At 34.2% G+C, this 16802-nt stretch overlaps 1 protein-coding gene across 3 annotated transcripts in view; it reads left to right on the forward strand.

The window, feature by feature from the left end:
- Positions 1 to 16597, forward strand: part of TBC1D15 (TBC1 domain family member 15) — a 35540-nt gene extending 18943 nt beyond the window's left edge. For 2 of the 3 annotated variants that reach the window (XM_071767058.1, XM_071767077.1), the window contains exons 8-17: positions 405 to 533; positions 1996 to 2099; positions 2395 to 2489; positions 3879 to 3995; positions 6761 to 6861; positions 7568 to 7667; positions 8045 to 8142; positions 11859 to 11975; positions 12521 to 12607; positions 13316 to 14582. In XM_071767058.1, the coding sequence (XP_071623159.1) occupies positions 405 to 533; positions 1996 to 2099; positions 2395 to 2489; positions 3879 to 3995; positions 6761 to 6861; positions 7568 to 7667; positions 8045 to 8142; positions 11859 to 11975; positions 12521 to 12607; positions 13316 to 13522 (1155 nt within the window). In that variant the 3' untranslated portion in view covers positions 13523 to 14582. Of the gene's footprint in view, positions 1 to 404; positions 534 to 1995; positions 2100 to 2394; positions 2490 to 3878; positions 3996 to 6760; positions 6862 to 7567; positions 7668 to 8044; positions 8143 to 11858; positions 11976 to 12520; positions 12608 to 13315; positions 14583 to 16142 lie in introns of those variants that run through there. The other variant, XM_071767068.1, reaches the window with a different exon arrangement.
- The last annotated feature ends 205 nt before the right edge of the window (positions 16598 to 16802 follow it).

The following is a 16802-nucleotide window of genomic DNA, read 5'->3' on the forward strand; positions in this document are numbered from 1 at the left end:
TGCATCAGGAATACACTTTTGAAGTGCTCACAATTTTCCCTGTGTGCTGTATTGCACATGCCCAATGCATTTCCATTTGCTTAGAGACCTTTAGTCCATGGGGAGCTAGTTCAGAGGGGAGGGTGGAATGTTATTTAAAACACACACATCCATCCTCCAAAATCTGAGGATGCGTACATGTCCAGAGGCCCTCAGCACGCTGTCTTGTTCTGAAGATCTGCTCCTGTTGGACCACATGACTTGCTAACATGAGCACAACCTTAGATCCCTAGTTGTGAACAGAGGTATGCACATGTGGAAGTGTGGTTTGCTGAATATAAGAAACTGGCAAGATAGGTAGCATTTGCTCAGTTGTTTAAAAGTACTTCAGTAGGATTCATACAACGTATTTGTGTGTGTTTCAGATTGATCTAGGAAGACAGCCTGAAGTTAGCAGACGAGAGCCTGTGTCAGCTGAAGAATGGGCTAGGAATATGGATTCTGAAGGAAGAATTTTAAATGTTGACTACATAAAACAATCAATATTCAAAGGGGTAACTTGTTCTTCTAAAGTCAGCAGGACCCATGGCTTGTTTCTGGACCCTTTTTCTTTCCTTCCCAAACCATGATTATGCTGTTTGCCTTATACTTATAATGCTTCATGGAGGAATTTGAGCATGTATTGTTGGAGACACTTGATAAAGTGTGATTTCATGCTAATCAGATGCCTCAATAATCCTTCAGTCATAAAGTGCTCTGCACAGAGAGAGATCTTTGTGGAGAATGGCTAAAATGAATGAATTGAAAACACAAAGGCTTAAGGGATAAAGAAGAGAAATCAAAATGCCTTTCAGGAAAACACTAGTGTTTCAGTGTTAGGGTATTTGGTTTATTTTTTTACTTTTGAGGGTGTTTTATCAGCCATCTCCAAAAGAAGCTTCTTCAGCACTTTTTATGGATTTCACATTCTATCAGAGCAGTCCTAACCACTTTCACTGATATTTATTGAACTGAACATTTTTGCAATATAAATTTGAATATAGTCTCAGTGGTGGAAATTTTGGAAACTTTAATTACATCCTGTAGGTTTTCTACCTGATGCTTAGTATTCCTTTTTTTTTTATTTATTGTGGGAATCAAGCTGATTTAGTGCATTCTTTGTGCAGCTGTTGGTGTATGTTTGTAAGTATACAGTTGAGAAAGATAACAATGTTTTTAAAAAACAAGACCTGTTTGTATCAATAAATGTACTCTGAAGGGGGTAGAGTGAAACTGAGGCACTTTGCAGTTTCTGTGACTGTTCTATTACATACCTTTTCTGTGGTGCCCTATTAAGGACCCTTGTGCAATCATGAGAATTACTTAAGACCTTTCCTATCAGTATCCCATGCAGATATTGAAAGAAACTAAATTGTTGTTGAGATTAGGATATGATTCAGCTAGTACATTTGTCATCTACAAATAGCATTACTTGGAAATATTTTTGACAACTAGTGTCTTTGAGTGAATGCTAATATTTTTTATTACTTGGAAGACTGATCTACATATTGGCCATGTCTTGTTGGATGAAAATACTTGTTTAAAAAATACATAAATGGAAATGTAGTCCTCAAGATCAGATTGTGGTGAGATCAGAACTTTGGTGGCTAAAGCAGCATGATGCTTAAATACATACATTTTAAAGGTACTTTTTTTGCTTCTTAAAGTCTGTGATGTCCATAAGGTTTTTATTTCCAACAGTGAAGGAAAAATATAGGAAGAAATATATTTAGTGAAGTTCTTCTTTATCTTTTGAGGAGGAATCCAGTGCTTCTGCAGTTTTCTGCTCAATTATATTATCTTTCTCATGTTTCCCTAAGTGTGATACTTACCAGATAAGATTTGGCTACAATGTGAAAAAAAGCTTATTATAAAAATTCTTTTGTTACTTTAAGCAGTGTTGTATCATTAAGGGAACATTTCCTAACAAAATCCAAGTAGGCTTTTCCTTAGTATTTCATATCTGTTTTTCCACAGGGTCTCTGCCATACTATAAGGAAAGAAGCATGGAAATTTCTTTTGGGATATTTTCCTTGGAATAGCACTAAAGAAGAGAGATCCAATCTGCAAAAAAAGAAAACGTGAGTGTACAGTAGAGTTGTTTTTACAAAATGAATTTAAAAGCTCCTTTGTTTTCTTGAGGCGGGAAATGATGTAGAAAGGTCTTTAGAAACTTGAAAGACAGCTGCAACAGATTGAATGAAAAAAAAAAATAACTAAGGAAAAAAATATTATATAAAGAGACCTCTTATATATAAGAGGGCATGTCCCTCTTGCCACAGGACAAATGGAATGAATGAGTAAATGCTTAAATGAAAAAGAAAGAAATGGAATAATGGAGCATGTTTTGTTTTCAAAATTCTTTTTATTCTTCAGGGACGAATATTTCAGGATGAAACTGCAGTGGAAATCTGTCAGTGATGAACAGGAAAAACGAAATTCAAGATTAAGAGAGTACCGGAGTCTTATAGGTAAATTCAGATTTAGAAACATGCCTAACTTTACAAATTCACACACTTGTAGAAGTTGATAAAATTTAACTTTTTGAGTAACCTGTATGAAGAGGCACTAAAAGCTAGTGTTGGTGTTTTCAGATATGTCTAAACTTTGTTTCATGTGAAATACTAAAATTTTCTTAACCAGGGTAATTCAGAGCTTCACAGGTGTTGTAGCATGGTTAGATTTTTAACTTTGTTTGCTTAATAACAACAGGTTGTTTGTTTTGTGTTATTTCATGTTACTGGGAATGTAATTAAAATAAAGACATATAATAAAAATATGAAAACATATCTGTTCATATTTTAAATATACTTACAATGGCCTGTATATGGACTTGCTGAGTTTCATACCCAATTTTTAAAATGTCATCAAGTTGTTTGTTTGTATTGTCAGTTCTCTTTGGTAATGATACTGCGGCACCACCATTTAGGATTACTAAATAATTGCTTCAGAAGACAGAATAAGATTTTTTTTTGTTATACTGAGTCATGAACTAAACTTATTTCAGCCAGTTATTCAACAGGCAAGCTGAAAGTGTTGATAAGTCTAATTTTAGTAGATTAGTAAACTACCTTTTTAGAGTGTGTGTTAACAGGAAAAAATAGTATTTGGAGTTCAAAAAAGATCAAAAAAGGAAGTTTGTTTCTCTTGAATCAGTTCTTTTCCTTTTTAAATGTTTGGATATTGGGCTTATGTTGTGAAATACATACATATCTACAAAATATTCCTTTTATTAAAGTGGACTCAAAATTTTGCTTATTTCAGTCCATCAGTCTTGAATTGTGCATGATTGAAGAGTATGCTTTGTGCTTAGTACGTTCGAGGTGTGAAAACTGCCTGATTAAAGAGGCACTTTCAGTCAGTGTCAGTTATAGGAACTTGTTACATGGAGTTTATAAACATGCTGAGGTGAGCTGTCATAGTGTCTTTGAGCTGATTGTGGTGGTTATTTTCCTGCCATGGCTTATGCTGCATTGCGTAAGTATTCATAAATGGTGTTGCATAGCTAACTGCCATAAAATTGTTCTTAATCTTAAACCCTTAAGAGGAAAACATTTCACTGAATTATAATCAGGAATTTTTCTATGAAAAGTATTAGCAACAAAAAAAAGCAAAAAGCCTGAAAACCTGTTTATAAGCAAAGCCTTTTATTGCAGGCAGGAAGGATTTTCTTTTAAAATACTACTTATTTTGAAATGACATTCAGTTATGCAGTTCTCTTAAACACTTCAAAGCTTTGCAACAGTGTTTGAGGAAGAAATTTGCAGCTTAAAAAAACCCATTTTGAGATTCAGCCTTTGTTGTAGAACTTGTTTTGAATTTTTTTTTAAATCTGAACTTTTTTTATTTGGTTGTTTTAGAAAAAGATGTAAACAGAACAGATCGAACAAATAAATTCTACGAAGGGGACGATAATTCAGGATTGATTTTACTTCATGATATTTTGATGACCTATTGCATGTATGACTTTGACTTAGGTAAGTTGTATTCCTCTGATTGTAAAAGCCTTTTTAGTTTCTGATGCAGCTGTGCTTATGTTAAGGTCTGTTAATACAATCAAACTGTTGACTAAATTTCAAGATTTTTTTAAATAATGTAGATAACCACAATCAGTTTCTCATCTTATTTCATCCTATCTTCTATCCAATGCTTATCACAGGTATTTGAATTAATAATCTGAGGTGGGATTGAGAATTTAGTGGTAGTTTGTCTTCACCACAGCCCTACTGTTGATGTGTTTTTGTTTTTTTTTTTAGTATAGAAGCAATTCTGCTTTTTAGAGTTTTAAGTAGGCTTGTGTCTTCAGAGCTTGAGTGTTATATAAATTTTAAAGACTGATATATCAGCCAAAAAGATAAACCAGCTGCCACTGCAGTAATTAAAACAGTATACTGAACCAGCTGTTTGTAAACGTGGCCGTTCTTATGAATTCTTTAAAAGCAGGTTCTTGAGTATGTTTAGCAGTCTGTCAAAAATTACACTTTATGCATCTGTTGAAGAAGGAAGAGTTTGCGATGTATTGCTTTAATCACAGTTTATGAGATCTAATTCTTGGCTTCTGTTAATTGTTTTTGAAAGGAGGAAGGTAGGAAAAAGATACTTCTAGCTGAGTGTCCACTCCACCCTGGTGTGATATTTGGCTGTTGTTTACTTGGGGTGGTTTCTTTGCTATTTCTGTCTCAGAAAAGTGTTGGGATTCTAGAAGCCCACGTGGTCACTTTGTGTTAAATTTTGAAGGTAAAAACAAGGAAAAGATCTTCAGTCACTAGCTAGCCTGCTGCAGAGCATTGGTACTTAAATTAGCTTTTGTCTTTCCATCAAATCTGTGTAGAGTTGATCTTTGACTTGAAAAAGAGTGGGGAAAATTTTAACTGATTCAGACTGTTTAAAGATGTAGCTCTGTTTCACATCTTCCCACATTCCAATATGCATTAAGGTACAGTGGCATATAAGTGAAATTAAAACATGATTACTACCCTTTCTATTAAAAACATTGTTTAGTTGGCTTAAATATACACAAGTCTTCTGTTTTATAAACACGCAAAAATAATGAAAATGTATTACATCTAACATTACATCTGTTCAGGGCTTCTAAGCTTATTCAAGCATTGGTACAGTCCTTCAACAGCAGCTGTAGAGAGGCCTGAATAATGTCACAAACTGCCAGATAGGGAAGGGGACAGAATAACTGTCAATACAATATTTTTCTGAAGTAATTCCTCTGGTCTGTGCTAATGGAATTTTTTTATTCTTTAAGATACTTTTAAACTGTTTTGAATGTATTTTCAATGCATTTAATTGGCTATAGTATTAAGTGTGTGGGGAACAAAACAGTTTTTCTGATAACCTTTCAGTTATTTTCTGTTCCTTGTTCTATTTTTCTTCTCACTTCTGCTCCATATTTGCAGTCACTGACTCCAATCCTCTTCTCAGTTATTCAATTATAATTGAATAATTAAAAAATGGAATAATTCAAGCTTGAGTTTAATTGAGAAATGTCGTGTCTTGAACCAAACTGATGATAGTTGTACTCTTACTTGGGGAGATCATAAGCAATAGGGCAGTAGATAATCTGACTTGAGGATCAATGGTAAAGTAGTTGGAAGAGTAAGAAAGAAGGAGGAACATGAGTTCGAAAATACCTTGTCCTCTGCTCGTCTTAAATGGGTTGTTAATTACAGACAAGGAAGCTGGAAGAAGCATTAAAAACTATACAATATTTAATAAATGTATAAACTAAAACTTTGATTATAAAAATGATATGCTTTAAAATGCCATTTTATTATTAATTTACATGGAAGCTTTCCTCATAAGGCATGTGAATGCTTTCTAGGGCATATGAACTTAATGCAGAGTTTTTGGGCACAGAAACCTAAAAGTACTTCTTTGAATCAGATCTGGATATGTGTCTCTTCTGTGTTTTTCGTAAGCATTACTTCCCTCAGTCCCATTCTATAGTTTAATAACTACAAATCAATATAAATAAATAAATATAAAGCAATAAATTATTGGTGGCTGCTTGGTTACATGTATGGTCTTAGGCTTTAGTGTATTTAAAATATCCTCCAAGCTGAACAATCCCTACTTCTCTAAATACAGGAATCCTTAAAGCATATGCAGTGCCAGAAAAAGATGTGTTACCTGTGAAATTTTCTTCATAAAACCTATTGCACTGTATATTTTCCTGGGACTAAAACTCAGCATTTGTTCAAATCTATTTCAAAAGAAAATCTGCAGTTGAGGAGGAAAAAAAAAAGTGGGAATACATGAAAAGATTTTTAATGTATAGAAGAAAGTAACCAAATGCAGACAGGGAGAAGAATAAATATGAGTGTGTATTTGTGATGGTGCTAGGTATATATTTAATCTTCTTAAAAATATCAATATGTGCCTCTGAACTCTAAATAGCAACTTTTTTTTACCAGAAATCTATTCTGGTGTCATTTCATTTTTTACGTATTTTAACAACTATTAAAAAATGTGTTTGTTTTATGTTCTCTTTAGACTAGCAGAAACTGCTGATAAATCTTGTTAGATCTGCTGGGTGTTGGTTATTATTAATACAGTCTTGTATTATAATACAGTCTTGACTGGTGGTTGAGTTGGAAAATTACAATATTTGTACAGTCTTGGAATGCAGACTTTAATTTCACCGGTCCTTCAGCACACTGGAAAACTTAATGTTTGACTGCTGAGTTTAATTACCCTCCTATTTGAAATATTTTCCTTTTTCTCCATCAAGGTTATGTCCAGGGGATGAGCGACTTGCTTTCACCTGTATTGTATGTTATGGAGAATGAAGTAGATGCCTTTTGGTGCTTTGTAACATACATGGAACAAATGGTAAAATAAGGCTTTTTTACCTGATATAAACAGATAAGTGATGGATTGCATTTAGGTTTAATTTTATTTCACAAATTCCATTATTTTTCTTAAATTCTTTTAAATCAATAATCTTCTGTTTGAAGTAAATGTACTTTTTTCTGATTGATATAGGTGTTATGGTGGGTTTGTTACACTGTCAGTGTGCACTATAGACGAATTCAGTTCCTTAGAAACTCCAAAGTAACTCAAAGCCCTCACAGACAAATCCCCTAGCAGGAGTTTTTTCAAGATAGTCATTCCCTGTCATACTTGACCTTCTGGTATTCGTTTAGTACAATTTAGGCTTTCCAAAGATGGAAGCTTTTATGAGTTGTGCATGTGGCAAAGCAGTATGTGACTTGTATGACAGTAAAGAGAGTTACCTTCTTGGCCTGAGTGCAGTGGTACTATTAGGAGGTACAGAGCATAGGCCAGTATAAAACAGTTATTACATACAAAAGTGTTATCAAAAAAATGCAGTTCACTCCTTCAGTTAAACCTTTCAGTAAAAAGCTGACATTTCATCAGATAGGAATATAGTTGAATACCCTTATGTGAAATACCATGAGGATGAGAGCCACTGTTGCTACAACAAAATGTTTTTTAATAATTAAAAATTCCTGTAAATCTCAAAAGTTATAATGGAATAATAAAAATGACAGTGCTAATATTTTATTCCATCCAGCATCAGAATTTTGAAGAACAGATGCAGGGTATGAAGACACAACTAGTTCAACTGAGTGCTTTGCTTCGTTTACTAGACAGTGGATTTTGCAGTTATTTAGGTAGGTGTATTCATGCACATTAGCTAAAACAGTGTGCTACATTCTGTGTACATTGATATTCTTGCTAGACTGCAAACATAATTCCAGTAGTAATATACGAATACAGGGACTTGTAAATTAATAACACCTAATTTTTTTCAATAATTGTTCCATGTCTATAGAAAAACAGAATGATGTTGTTACTGACTTCAAATATATACCATCTTCTGGCAAATACATTTGATTCTGAAAAGGGGCAACCATCTTTAAAATCAATGGTGTGATTATGTACCTGTATATTGTCATGTTTTCATAACAGTTTTTCCCCTATACTCACACCCCCATCTGTTGTTTTAAACAAATTGTGTCTTTATGAAATGTAACATTCTTATTCCTAGAATCTCAAGACTCAGGCTACCTTTATTTTTGCTTCCGATGGCTTCTTATCAGATTTAAAAGGGAATTTAGCTTTCAAGATATTCTTCGACTCTGGGAGGTAAGAAGATATTGCATCACACAAACTCCAGCAGTCTTTGGTCTTTAGAACAAAAAGCATGGGTCATTCTGCAATGTGATTAATACTCTTAATAGGTTTTTTTTTTTTTAAATCATTTAATGCAATGATGAGAGGACAGTAGCATATGTTATGTCTTTTTAACAAAAATAACAACTTGGAAAGTTAATGGAAAAATACTTGTGCTGGTGGGTGCTTTTCCAAACAGCTTTGGACAGGATCCCTGAGGTTGGGCTTTTGAATGAAAGTAGTAAGGGGAGAGTATCAGTTAACTTTTAATGGAAAAGAGCATATGCTAGAAAAAATAGCATTTGTATGTGTGTCTGATTAATCCTTGATATTGGTAGTACTTCTACATCACATAGAGTTGTGCTGGGGAACGGAGGGGTAATGAAAAGAGGAGGGCTAAGATGTGTAAGTTTTGTGCTATAACGAAAAATAATGTTGTTTCTGGTATAATGAAAGAGTTGATTTTATTCACTTTTTCCACTAATGAAAACAGAGTCCCCAAAAGTGGAGGGCCTATATTTAGACAGTTTTAACATTTTTAGCTTTTTATCATTAATTTGTTGAATTTACTATCATAGAGCACTGAGGTGGTACTTACAGGGGACTGAACATTTTATGCAAAACATTCATAAATAAGGTAACCAAAAGGTACAAACCCAAAATAATTCTTTTACTCTAAGGTATAAATTATAGTGATTTTTCGGAAAAAATGTATCCATTTCATTTCTTCCCCCTTCCCAGTGTAATGTCATCTTCTCAGTATGTTTTAAAGACTAATTTTTCTTTTTAAATTGATGACAACAGTATTTTTATTTACAGTTTATAGTCCCTGTCTAGCATGTTTTTATCACCTCTTTTCTATTGTATCTTTATGTGTGCATACAGAACAGAAACACACTATATTTCTAACTCAAGTATATTTTTTCTGTCTTAGGAAGGTGATGGAAACCTATTGATGTACGATAGCCTTGTAGGTTCCTTCTAGCACATAATAATGTATGTTTACTACAAGCATTTGATTTCTTTGTTAGAAAAAAGATAGCTCACCAGAATGGTTATTAGACATTACCTTAGAGATAGGAGATATGAGTGCCCTCTCCATGGAAGTGTTCCAGGCTGGGTTGGATGGAGCTTTGAGCATCCTGGTCTGGTGCGAGATGTCCCTGCCTGTGGCAGGAACTAGGTATCTTTTAGGTCCCATCCAGCCCAAACTGTTCTATGACATACCAGTCCCCATCAGCTAGAGTAGAGGCTACAACCAAGCCTTCCAACTTACTGAGGTCTTAATAATCAGATTTTGGTAGAAAAAAAAAATGAGTGGTTACATAATCACAACATGGTGCAGCAGGATACGCTAAGCAGTGCATGCTCTAAAGGGGTTGTGTTCCCCCTTGTGTGGGCAGTTGAGACAAATTAAGTGATTGCAGATATTGGCAGTGCTTTATGCAACAACTTTTATATAAATAGGAATGCAGGTTAAACTTCTTTGTGGGTGGGGTTATTTGGAGTACATTTAAGCAGTGTCTCTCAGGCTCAGTGCAGTTAGACAGCATGCTGAACCACTGTTTAGATATCCCAAAATTAAAACCAGCTCAGTTCCTCCTTCACACTGGAAGGGCAGACACTTACTTGATAATTCCAGAAGGGTCTTGATCTTTCTTTTACACAGAGAGCTGCTTCATTATCAAGATGGTTGTGGAAGACTGGGTAGAAAAAAATTGAAATTTTTGGTAACAAAATAACACAGCTAGGTCACCCTTACCTCCAGTGTTATATTACTACAGTTCACATAGTATAAAACCAGGATGACCTAGTGATGAATTACTTGACATATATGCTAGTACTACTTATGAATGTTCATGGTTGCTGAGGTAGTGGTAGAACAAATGTATCCTTATTTATACAGCTTTATCAGAAAGAAATAGGAGGAAAAGAGTTATAGCACATAAGTGGTATATTTTCATAGTCTTAATTTAAATGCTATTTTTCTTTAATTCTTTTTCATTCTCTCTGTGATGCTGCTGTTATGCATTTACATACATAATCTTAAGTGCATGATCTGCTCCAGATTTTGAAAGCTGCATCAAAAATGGTGACAAAATATATGGGGTTTTTTTGCAGCTGATATTAGCAATGGTTGATGGCAGCTAATTTTCCTCAGAGAAGAGAAAATATTTGTGAACACCCTTGTCACCCTTTCCACCCTTGAAGCTGCATCCAGCTTCCACTGAAGTTATGGCTTGAAGCAAATGCTTCTTAAAGCAGATATTCTAGTAGGGTAGCATAAAACTATAGATATGAAAGTTAAATATTCTGTTACTATCTATAAAAAGGTAACCATTAAACACAAAACAGTTCTATATTTTGGGTTGATTTCCCTTATGTCCTACATTATTATTTTTCCATCATTTATGTTCTGTTTTAGATTAAATGCCAAGAGGCAGCCTGTTGTTTGGTGTGCTTCATTAGTGATTGTTGTAGATGATTCATGGTACATGTACCATGATAATCTGAGCGTGCTGGGAATGTATAGGCAGTAGTTTGCTTTCTTTATGTGCAAAACTGATGTTAAATCACATCCCTGTGAAGTTCATATTTCCTTACAAACTAATTGTAGAATATAGGCAATTTTGTATGATGTAGTTTTAAATAGGCTGATGCAGCCTATTTATATTCCAGCTCTTTGCCTAGAGTGAAAGTATTCTTTAAGAGAATACCCGATACCTGAAAAAGATATTTTTAATTCTGGACTAATAGAAGTGAATCTTAATTTGAAACATTCAATATTAATTGCACTTTATGAACATGGCTTGGGTATCCTTCAGATTTATGCAGTCTAGGCTACATGTACTCGTGATACAAGTTCAAGTAAGGTCATGTTGAGCTCTAAGGCTGTGTTATATCACTAATAAAGCAAGAAATCTTTTTACTAGTGAACTAGGACTGAACCATCTTTTTTTAAAATGAACCTGCTTTTTCACCTGCCTTTTTGGAGAGTAAATCCATAGATCAAATCCCTTTATTTTTTTTCCAGAGTAATTTAGACAAACAATTTATTTCCTTTTTTTTTTTTTTTTTTTTTTTTTTTTTTGTCATCAGAACTGTTTTTCAGCTTTCTGCAAACCATACACATTCTCATCAAATACTTTTTTCAAGATTTTACTCTCATGAACATGCTAAAATAGGGTATTAATGCTTTGGATGCACATTTCAATTCCAGGTAACCTGAGGATGATTATCTGTGGCCTCTTGGGCACCAAAGTCCAATGTCTCATTAGACAAAAAGTAACAGCTGCCCATGCCCAATACCTACATGTACATGTATTTGGGCTCCTGTAGTAGGGTGATTTGGAGGAACTTCAGCACCTTATTTATAACTGATAAAATCTTTTTGAGGGATTGCTGAGCATGACACAGTTCTACCAATTCACACTTAATGCAGACACACTAAGTCACACAATTTACTAGTTTTAGTTGCTTCTGTGTAGATCTTAATTTTGAGTAAGAGGATTTCACATGTCTTGAGGCTAAACACACATGTTCACAAGACTGCAAGCTCTAGTTGCCTTCAGAAATAGCTTATTGTTAATTAAACCACTCAGCTGTGGGCTTACTTATTTTCCATGAACTGTCTTTCTTTTCAGAGGAAGAGCATAAGCATTTCAAAAGTGGTGTTCATATTTTAACAGGTCATGTGGACGGAACTGCCTTGCCAGAATTTTCATCTTCTCCTTTGTTGTGCTATCTTAGAATCTGAAAAACAGCAAATAATGGAGAAGCACTATGGCTTCAATGAAATATTAAAGGTACTGAATCCTTATGGATTTTTAAAATATTAATTAGCTTTTTTAGTTAATGTGATAGGTTTCTATTATATATTGGGGGGAAAGATGTGTTCTATTGTAACGGGTTTAATGTGAACTAAATGTCTATTCTTTTGAAATGGTTTGTTTGACGTCTGTGTTCAGTGCTAAGATCATTTAGAAAAGGAAAAATGTTCTCTCCCATAGACTACTGCTTAATATGTTTAATCTTTCTTTTTGCTTTTTCATCTGTAATCTTGTTATCTCTTTAAAAATGTGAGCTGTGGGTATCTAGGAGGGCTATAGAATTTTTTAGATTTCAAAGTACATGGATCCATCAGATCTTGGATACTGATGAAGGCCAGCTCTTGCATACTGCAGCTTTCAGTACCCATTTGTCAAAGCAAATTGAGTATGTCTAGCACTTCATAGCTTAAAGGACAAGCTTATAAGCTGATACTTTTTAGCAGTGCAGTATTAATGTATTTTACAGTAGAACATATTTACAATTTATCACACTTAACTAATCCTTGTGAATATACTTTTAGCATGTCAATGATCTATCTATGAAAATTGATGTGGAATATATACTTTGCAAAGCAGAAGCAATTTCTATGCAGATGATGAGTTGCAAGGTAAAGATATTTTGAATATATCTCCTGTGAGTATTTATAGACTATAATACTATGTGTTTGTCTGTAATTGTACATGTATGTGTTGGGAAATAGCTAACTACCAGGGTATGATAAAGCATGTGCTGTATCTGTACAGCAACTGTGTTAGAAAAGCCGGTAAGTAAGAGTGATTGATTTTTATAGAGTAATATTGTTCACAGTGGAAAGTTGGATCATGCCTTTTAGTTGTGATTTCTTAACTCTTAACTTGTAACTAACGGTAACTTGTAGTTACTGTAACTCTTAACTCATAACTGCAGTACAAGTAATTCGAATTTCAGTGTGCAGATGAGGTGAAAGGTGCATGGCACTGAAAGCATAGTAGTCTCATTAGGCAGAAAGTAATGGTTCACACAGCAAAATTTCAATAATTTCAATAATATGAAGTGTAATTATTATATATGTTTAGACATTTATTTTTGTAACTAAGATTATATTTTTAATCAGGAATTGATTCCTGAGCCTGTCCTCTTTGCTGCCTTTTCAAAAAGCAGATACAGAAAACTAACTTTAATGGAACTAAATGGAACTAATGGCTGAGAGAAATGCTTTTGGTACAGCTCAGAGGATTGATTACTTCCTGGGCATGGGGGACTGACTGGGAGAGGACCTTTTTAACTTTTTCATAATTACAGTTAGTGCTTTTTTTGACCTCTTGTTCTTTGCTAGGAATTGCCTCAAGCAGTTAGTGAGATCCTAGGGATAGAAAGCAGTTCTGTAACACCAGACTCAGATACTGGAGAAGATGAAAGTGGAACTGTGCCGAGTTGCTCAACATCACTGTACCAGAGTATCTCAACACCTGTAGCTGCTGCCAATGGAACGAGAGACAGCACCCAAGAGATGCCTGAGATGCAGAGCCTGGCACCTGCATAATTACAGGTGGTTAAACTGAAGAAAGACTTATTACTGAGCAGGTTTTTTTTGAGCACTTGAAAGATGTATATTTAAATTTGGTGTTGATTAAGCTTTAAGGTTGGAAAGAAAATCTGTACTGTAATGCTCTTGCATTAAAGCTTTACAACATGACTCAACTATTTTTGTAGTTTCTTCTACCAAAATAGCCTTTTGTTTTCAATTAACATTCCTTAATATTTTTGTAGCCAAGTGCAAGCCTCTTGGGTTTGAGCAGATTCACAATAGGCCAGCTAATGCTGTTGTACAAAATTTTCAAGCTGAAGAGATGCTGATGTGTTAAAGAAGGATCGTTTTGTAAATGAGTGGGTTTTACCCCATGAAATGTTTACAAAAATACTTCTAAGTATTTGTTGCTGGTTGAATGTAGATTTGAAATGGAAATTTAAACTTATACAGTTTAATGTCCTTATACTGGATTTTGTGTAATTGGGAGTGGTTGAACAGTATATTTTTACATTAACATATCTTCACTTTATATAAGCATATATATATTTCGATGCATACACACACTATATACACAAATGTTTGTGAATACTAAAAGGATAGTCACGTTTTCAATATCTGAATAAACTTGACTGCTCATTCATATGAATCAGTTTGGACAAATTAATGCACAGCTCCAACCTGTGCTCTTTTTCAAGGACTTAAAACTGATGACAACTTTCATGTAAATACGTTCAGTCCTACACTTGAGGTAATTTTGCAATTGATTTCTTGCATACTTTACTAATGTTTATCTTTGCCAATATATGAACTGATGAATTAACTACTCTACACTGTTTTTATGTCAAGATTATTTAGAGAATTAATGAACAGGTTATAAAACCCCCATAAGCCACAAACCAAAATAGTAATCACAGTTATCATTAATGCATTTTTTGTATATGCAAGAGGCAGTGTGAGTTTATTTGATTACCTGCTGATGTCCTTTGATGTTATGCGAAATTTAACAGAACTGAATCAGTTTATTCATTATTTGGTAACTGTTGTATATATAAAAAATAAAAATCAAAGTTGATTTAGTGTTTTAATTAAATCATTTTTAGAGAAAAATATCTAGTCTCGTTGATGTAAGTACATGAGATAGAGGGGATAGCTAACAGTGCTTAGTCCATTGATATTTTATATTTTGTGAGTAATGGAGAGCAGTGGGAATACTTATTTATTGCAGAGTGGAACATATCTTTTATTTCTAGGCTGTTGATGTGCTGGGATTTGGTGGATTTCTTCTGGAGCAGTTTACTTTTGCAAATGTTACTTGTACCACCTAAAGCAAATACAAGAAATACAAAAAGGCTCTAATAGATAAATCAAGTTGTTACAATGATTTGATACCAAATCAGACTTTTTGGCTCAGTTGTGAACTAATAATGGAGAGCTGAATCAGTTTAGATTTTGTTTTTAATATCACCAATGTGCTATCTCTCATCAGTTAATAAGAAGAGTCTTGCGTGGTGAAACTCAAGGTTTCACAGCTCAGTGTATCTGTAGCCTTTCATTTCCTATCCAGGAAATTACTGTGAAGCATTGTGTCTTTGTTCACTGGAACATTGTGCTTCTTAGTGGGTCATTTAATGTGGCATAGAATACATAAAGCTGTAAGAACTTTATATAATTGACACTTTGGTTCAAATACTAGGTGAGTCAGTATTTCTAGTTCACTTTGAAGTGCACTTGCAAAATGTTTTTGTCAAAAATTATTTTGAAATGAAACTGTGGAAGGGGGGAGGGAAATCAAAACAAATGCAACAAGCGAGTTTTCAGTTAGCTATGCACATTTCTGAGTTATTCTGGATATACAGCATCAAAAAGTGATATGCAGCATATTGAAGATCTTGAAGAAAATAATAATTGACAAATAATAATAGTCAAATTACCAAGAAAAATATTTCAAGTGGAATTCTGTTAGAATTACAGCTATGGCTGCTAAGAAGTAGTACCAGCCCTTGTTGATCTATCCCCTTTGTATTAAGTGCTCAGATGTCATGGATGAGAAGGTTGTTCCTGAGTTAACAGTGAGCAGCTGCTGTGGAAGGCTTGGAGTAAGTAGGCTTGCTCTGCTTTCCTGCAATAAGATCAGATGTCCCTTGTTCATGGTATGTACCCTTCCTGCTGACAGGCAGCCTTGCAAAGAGTTGGAATCAAGAGGAACCTCATTCTCCACTAAATTATTCCTGATTGTTAGGGATGTCTTTAGTCTTAAAATGAGACTGGGAACACTGTGAAAGGCCTTAATTGGGATCATGATGGCTGAAAAAATGCCATGGGTTGGAGGTTCTGGATATGTAATTACATACTTCATTTGTACATGAATTATTTAGACTACTTAGAATTAACTAATGTGAATTAACTCTGCTTTTTTTGGTTACAGTTGTCAAGCTGTAAAAAGGCAATACTTGTTCAGTTCCTGCAAACCTGTTTTGTTCTTTAATACTTAACTTGAAGGTAACTTTCTTCTGGGGTCAGCATTTAAAACTTCATGCTTCTCAATTGTAGCAGTATTCTAGTGTTACCTTTTCCAAGATAAAAATTACATTTATGTAGGTCTTTACTTGAGACTTTTTTTATATTTTTTTAGGGCAATTTTGTTTTGAAAGGACATTCTTCAGAGCTTTTCTGTTGGAAGACAAGAGGAGAATTGGCTGAAAATTCACAGAAGATTTGACCATTGTGAATATTTATGGAATGGTTTTGATACTGGGAGGTGAAAGAAAAAACAAAACAAAAGGGTAGTGCTTTACTTCATTTCCCATAGTAATCACCACTTCAGCTGTTTTCACATTTCACATTTAGCAAATGTGTGCCTGTCCTGTTCATTGTAGCCAGTGGCCTTCAATCCACAGTCTGGTGTTGAGGTTTTGTATTAATTTTTTGTAGGTAATTTTCCTAAAGAATATAAAGACTATATATATGTTATAACAGGTCCTGATTGCCTTAATAACCAGATGTGGAAACACTGTGATGTTGATTGTATTAGCAATGTTTTGGGTTTGACCTGTAATTCAATTAAAATTAAGATGGTATGTTCAACAATGCCAGTTTTGTCACTAGTATGTTTTGTCTTGAAAACTTTGCTGTTTTCTAGGGGACAAATTTAAGATGCTAAAGGTGCCTCTTCAGTTAATCTCTAGGTTTTCCTCACATACTACCCTATAAAACTCTTTGGCCACAGTCAGCCAAAGCAGTGAGAAATCCGATTCCTCACTATATTCAGATATAATCTTGAGTACTGAATTAA

This window comes from Heliangelus exortis, chromosome 1 (genome assembly GCF_036169615.1).
Source record: "Heliangelus exortis chromosome 1, bHelExo1.hap1, whole genome shotgun sequence".
In the NCBI taxonomy this organism is placed as follows: domain Eukaryota; kingdom Metazoa; phylum Chordata; class Aves; order Apodiformes; family Trochilidae; genus Heliangelus; species Heliangelus exortis.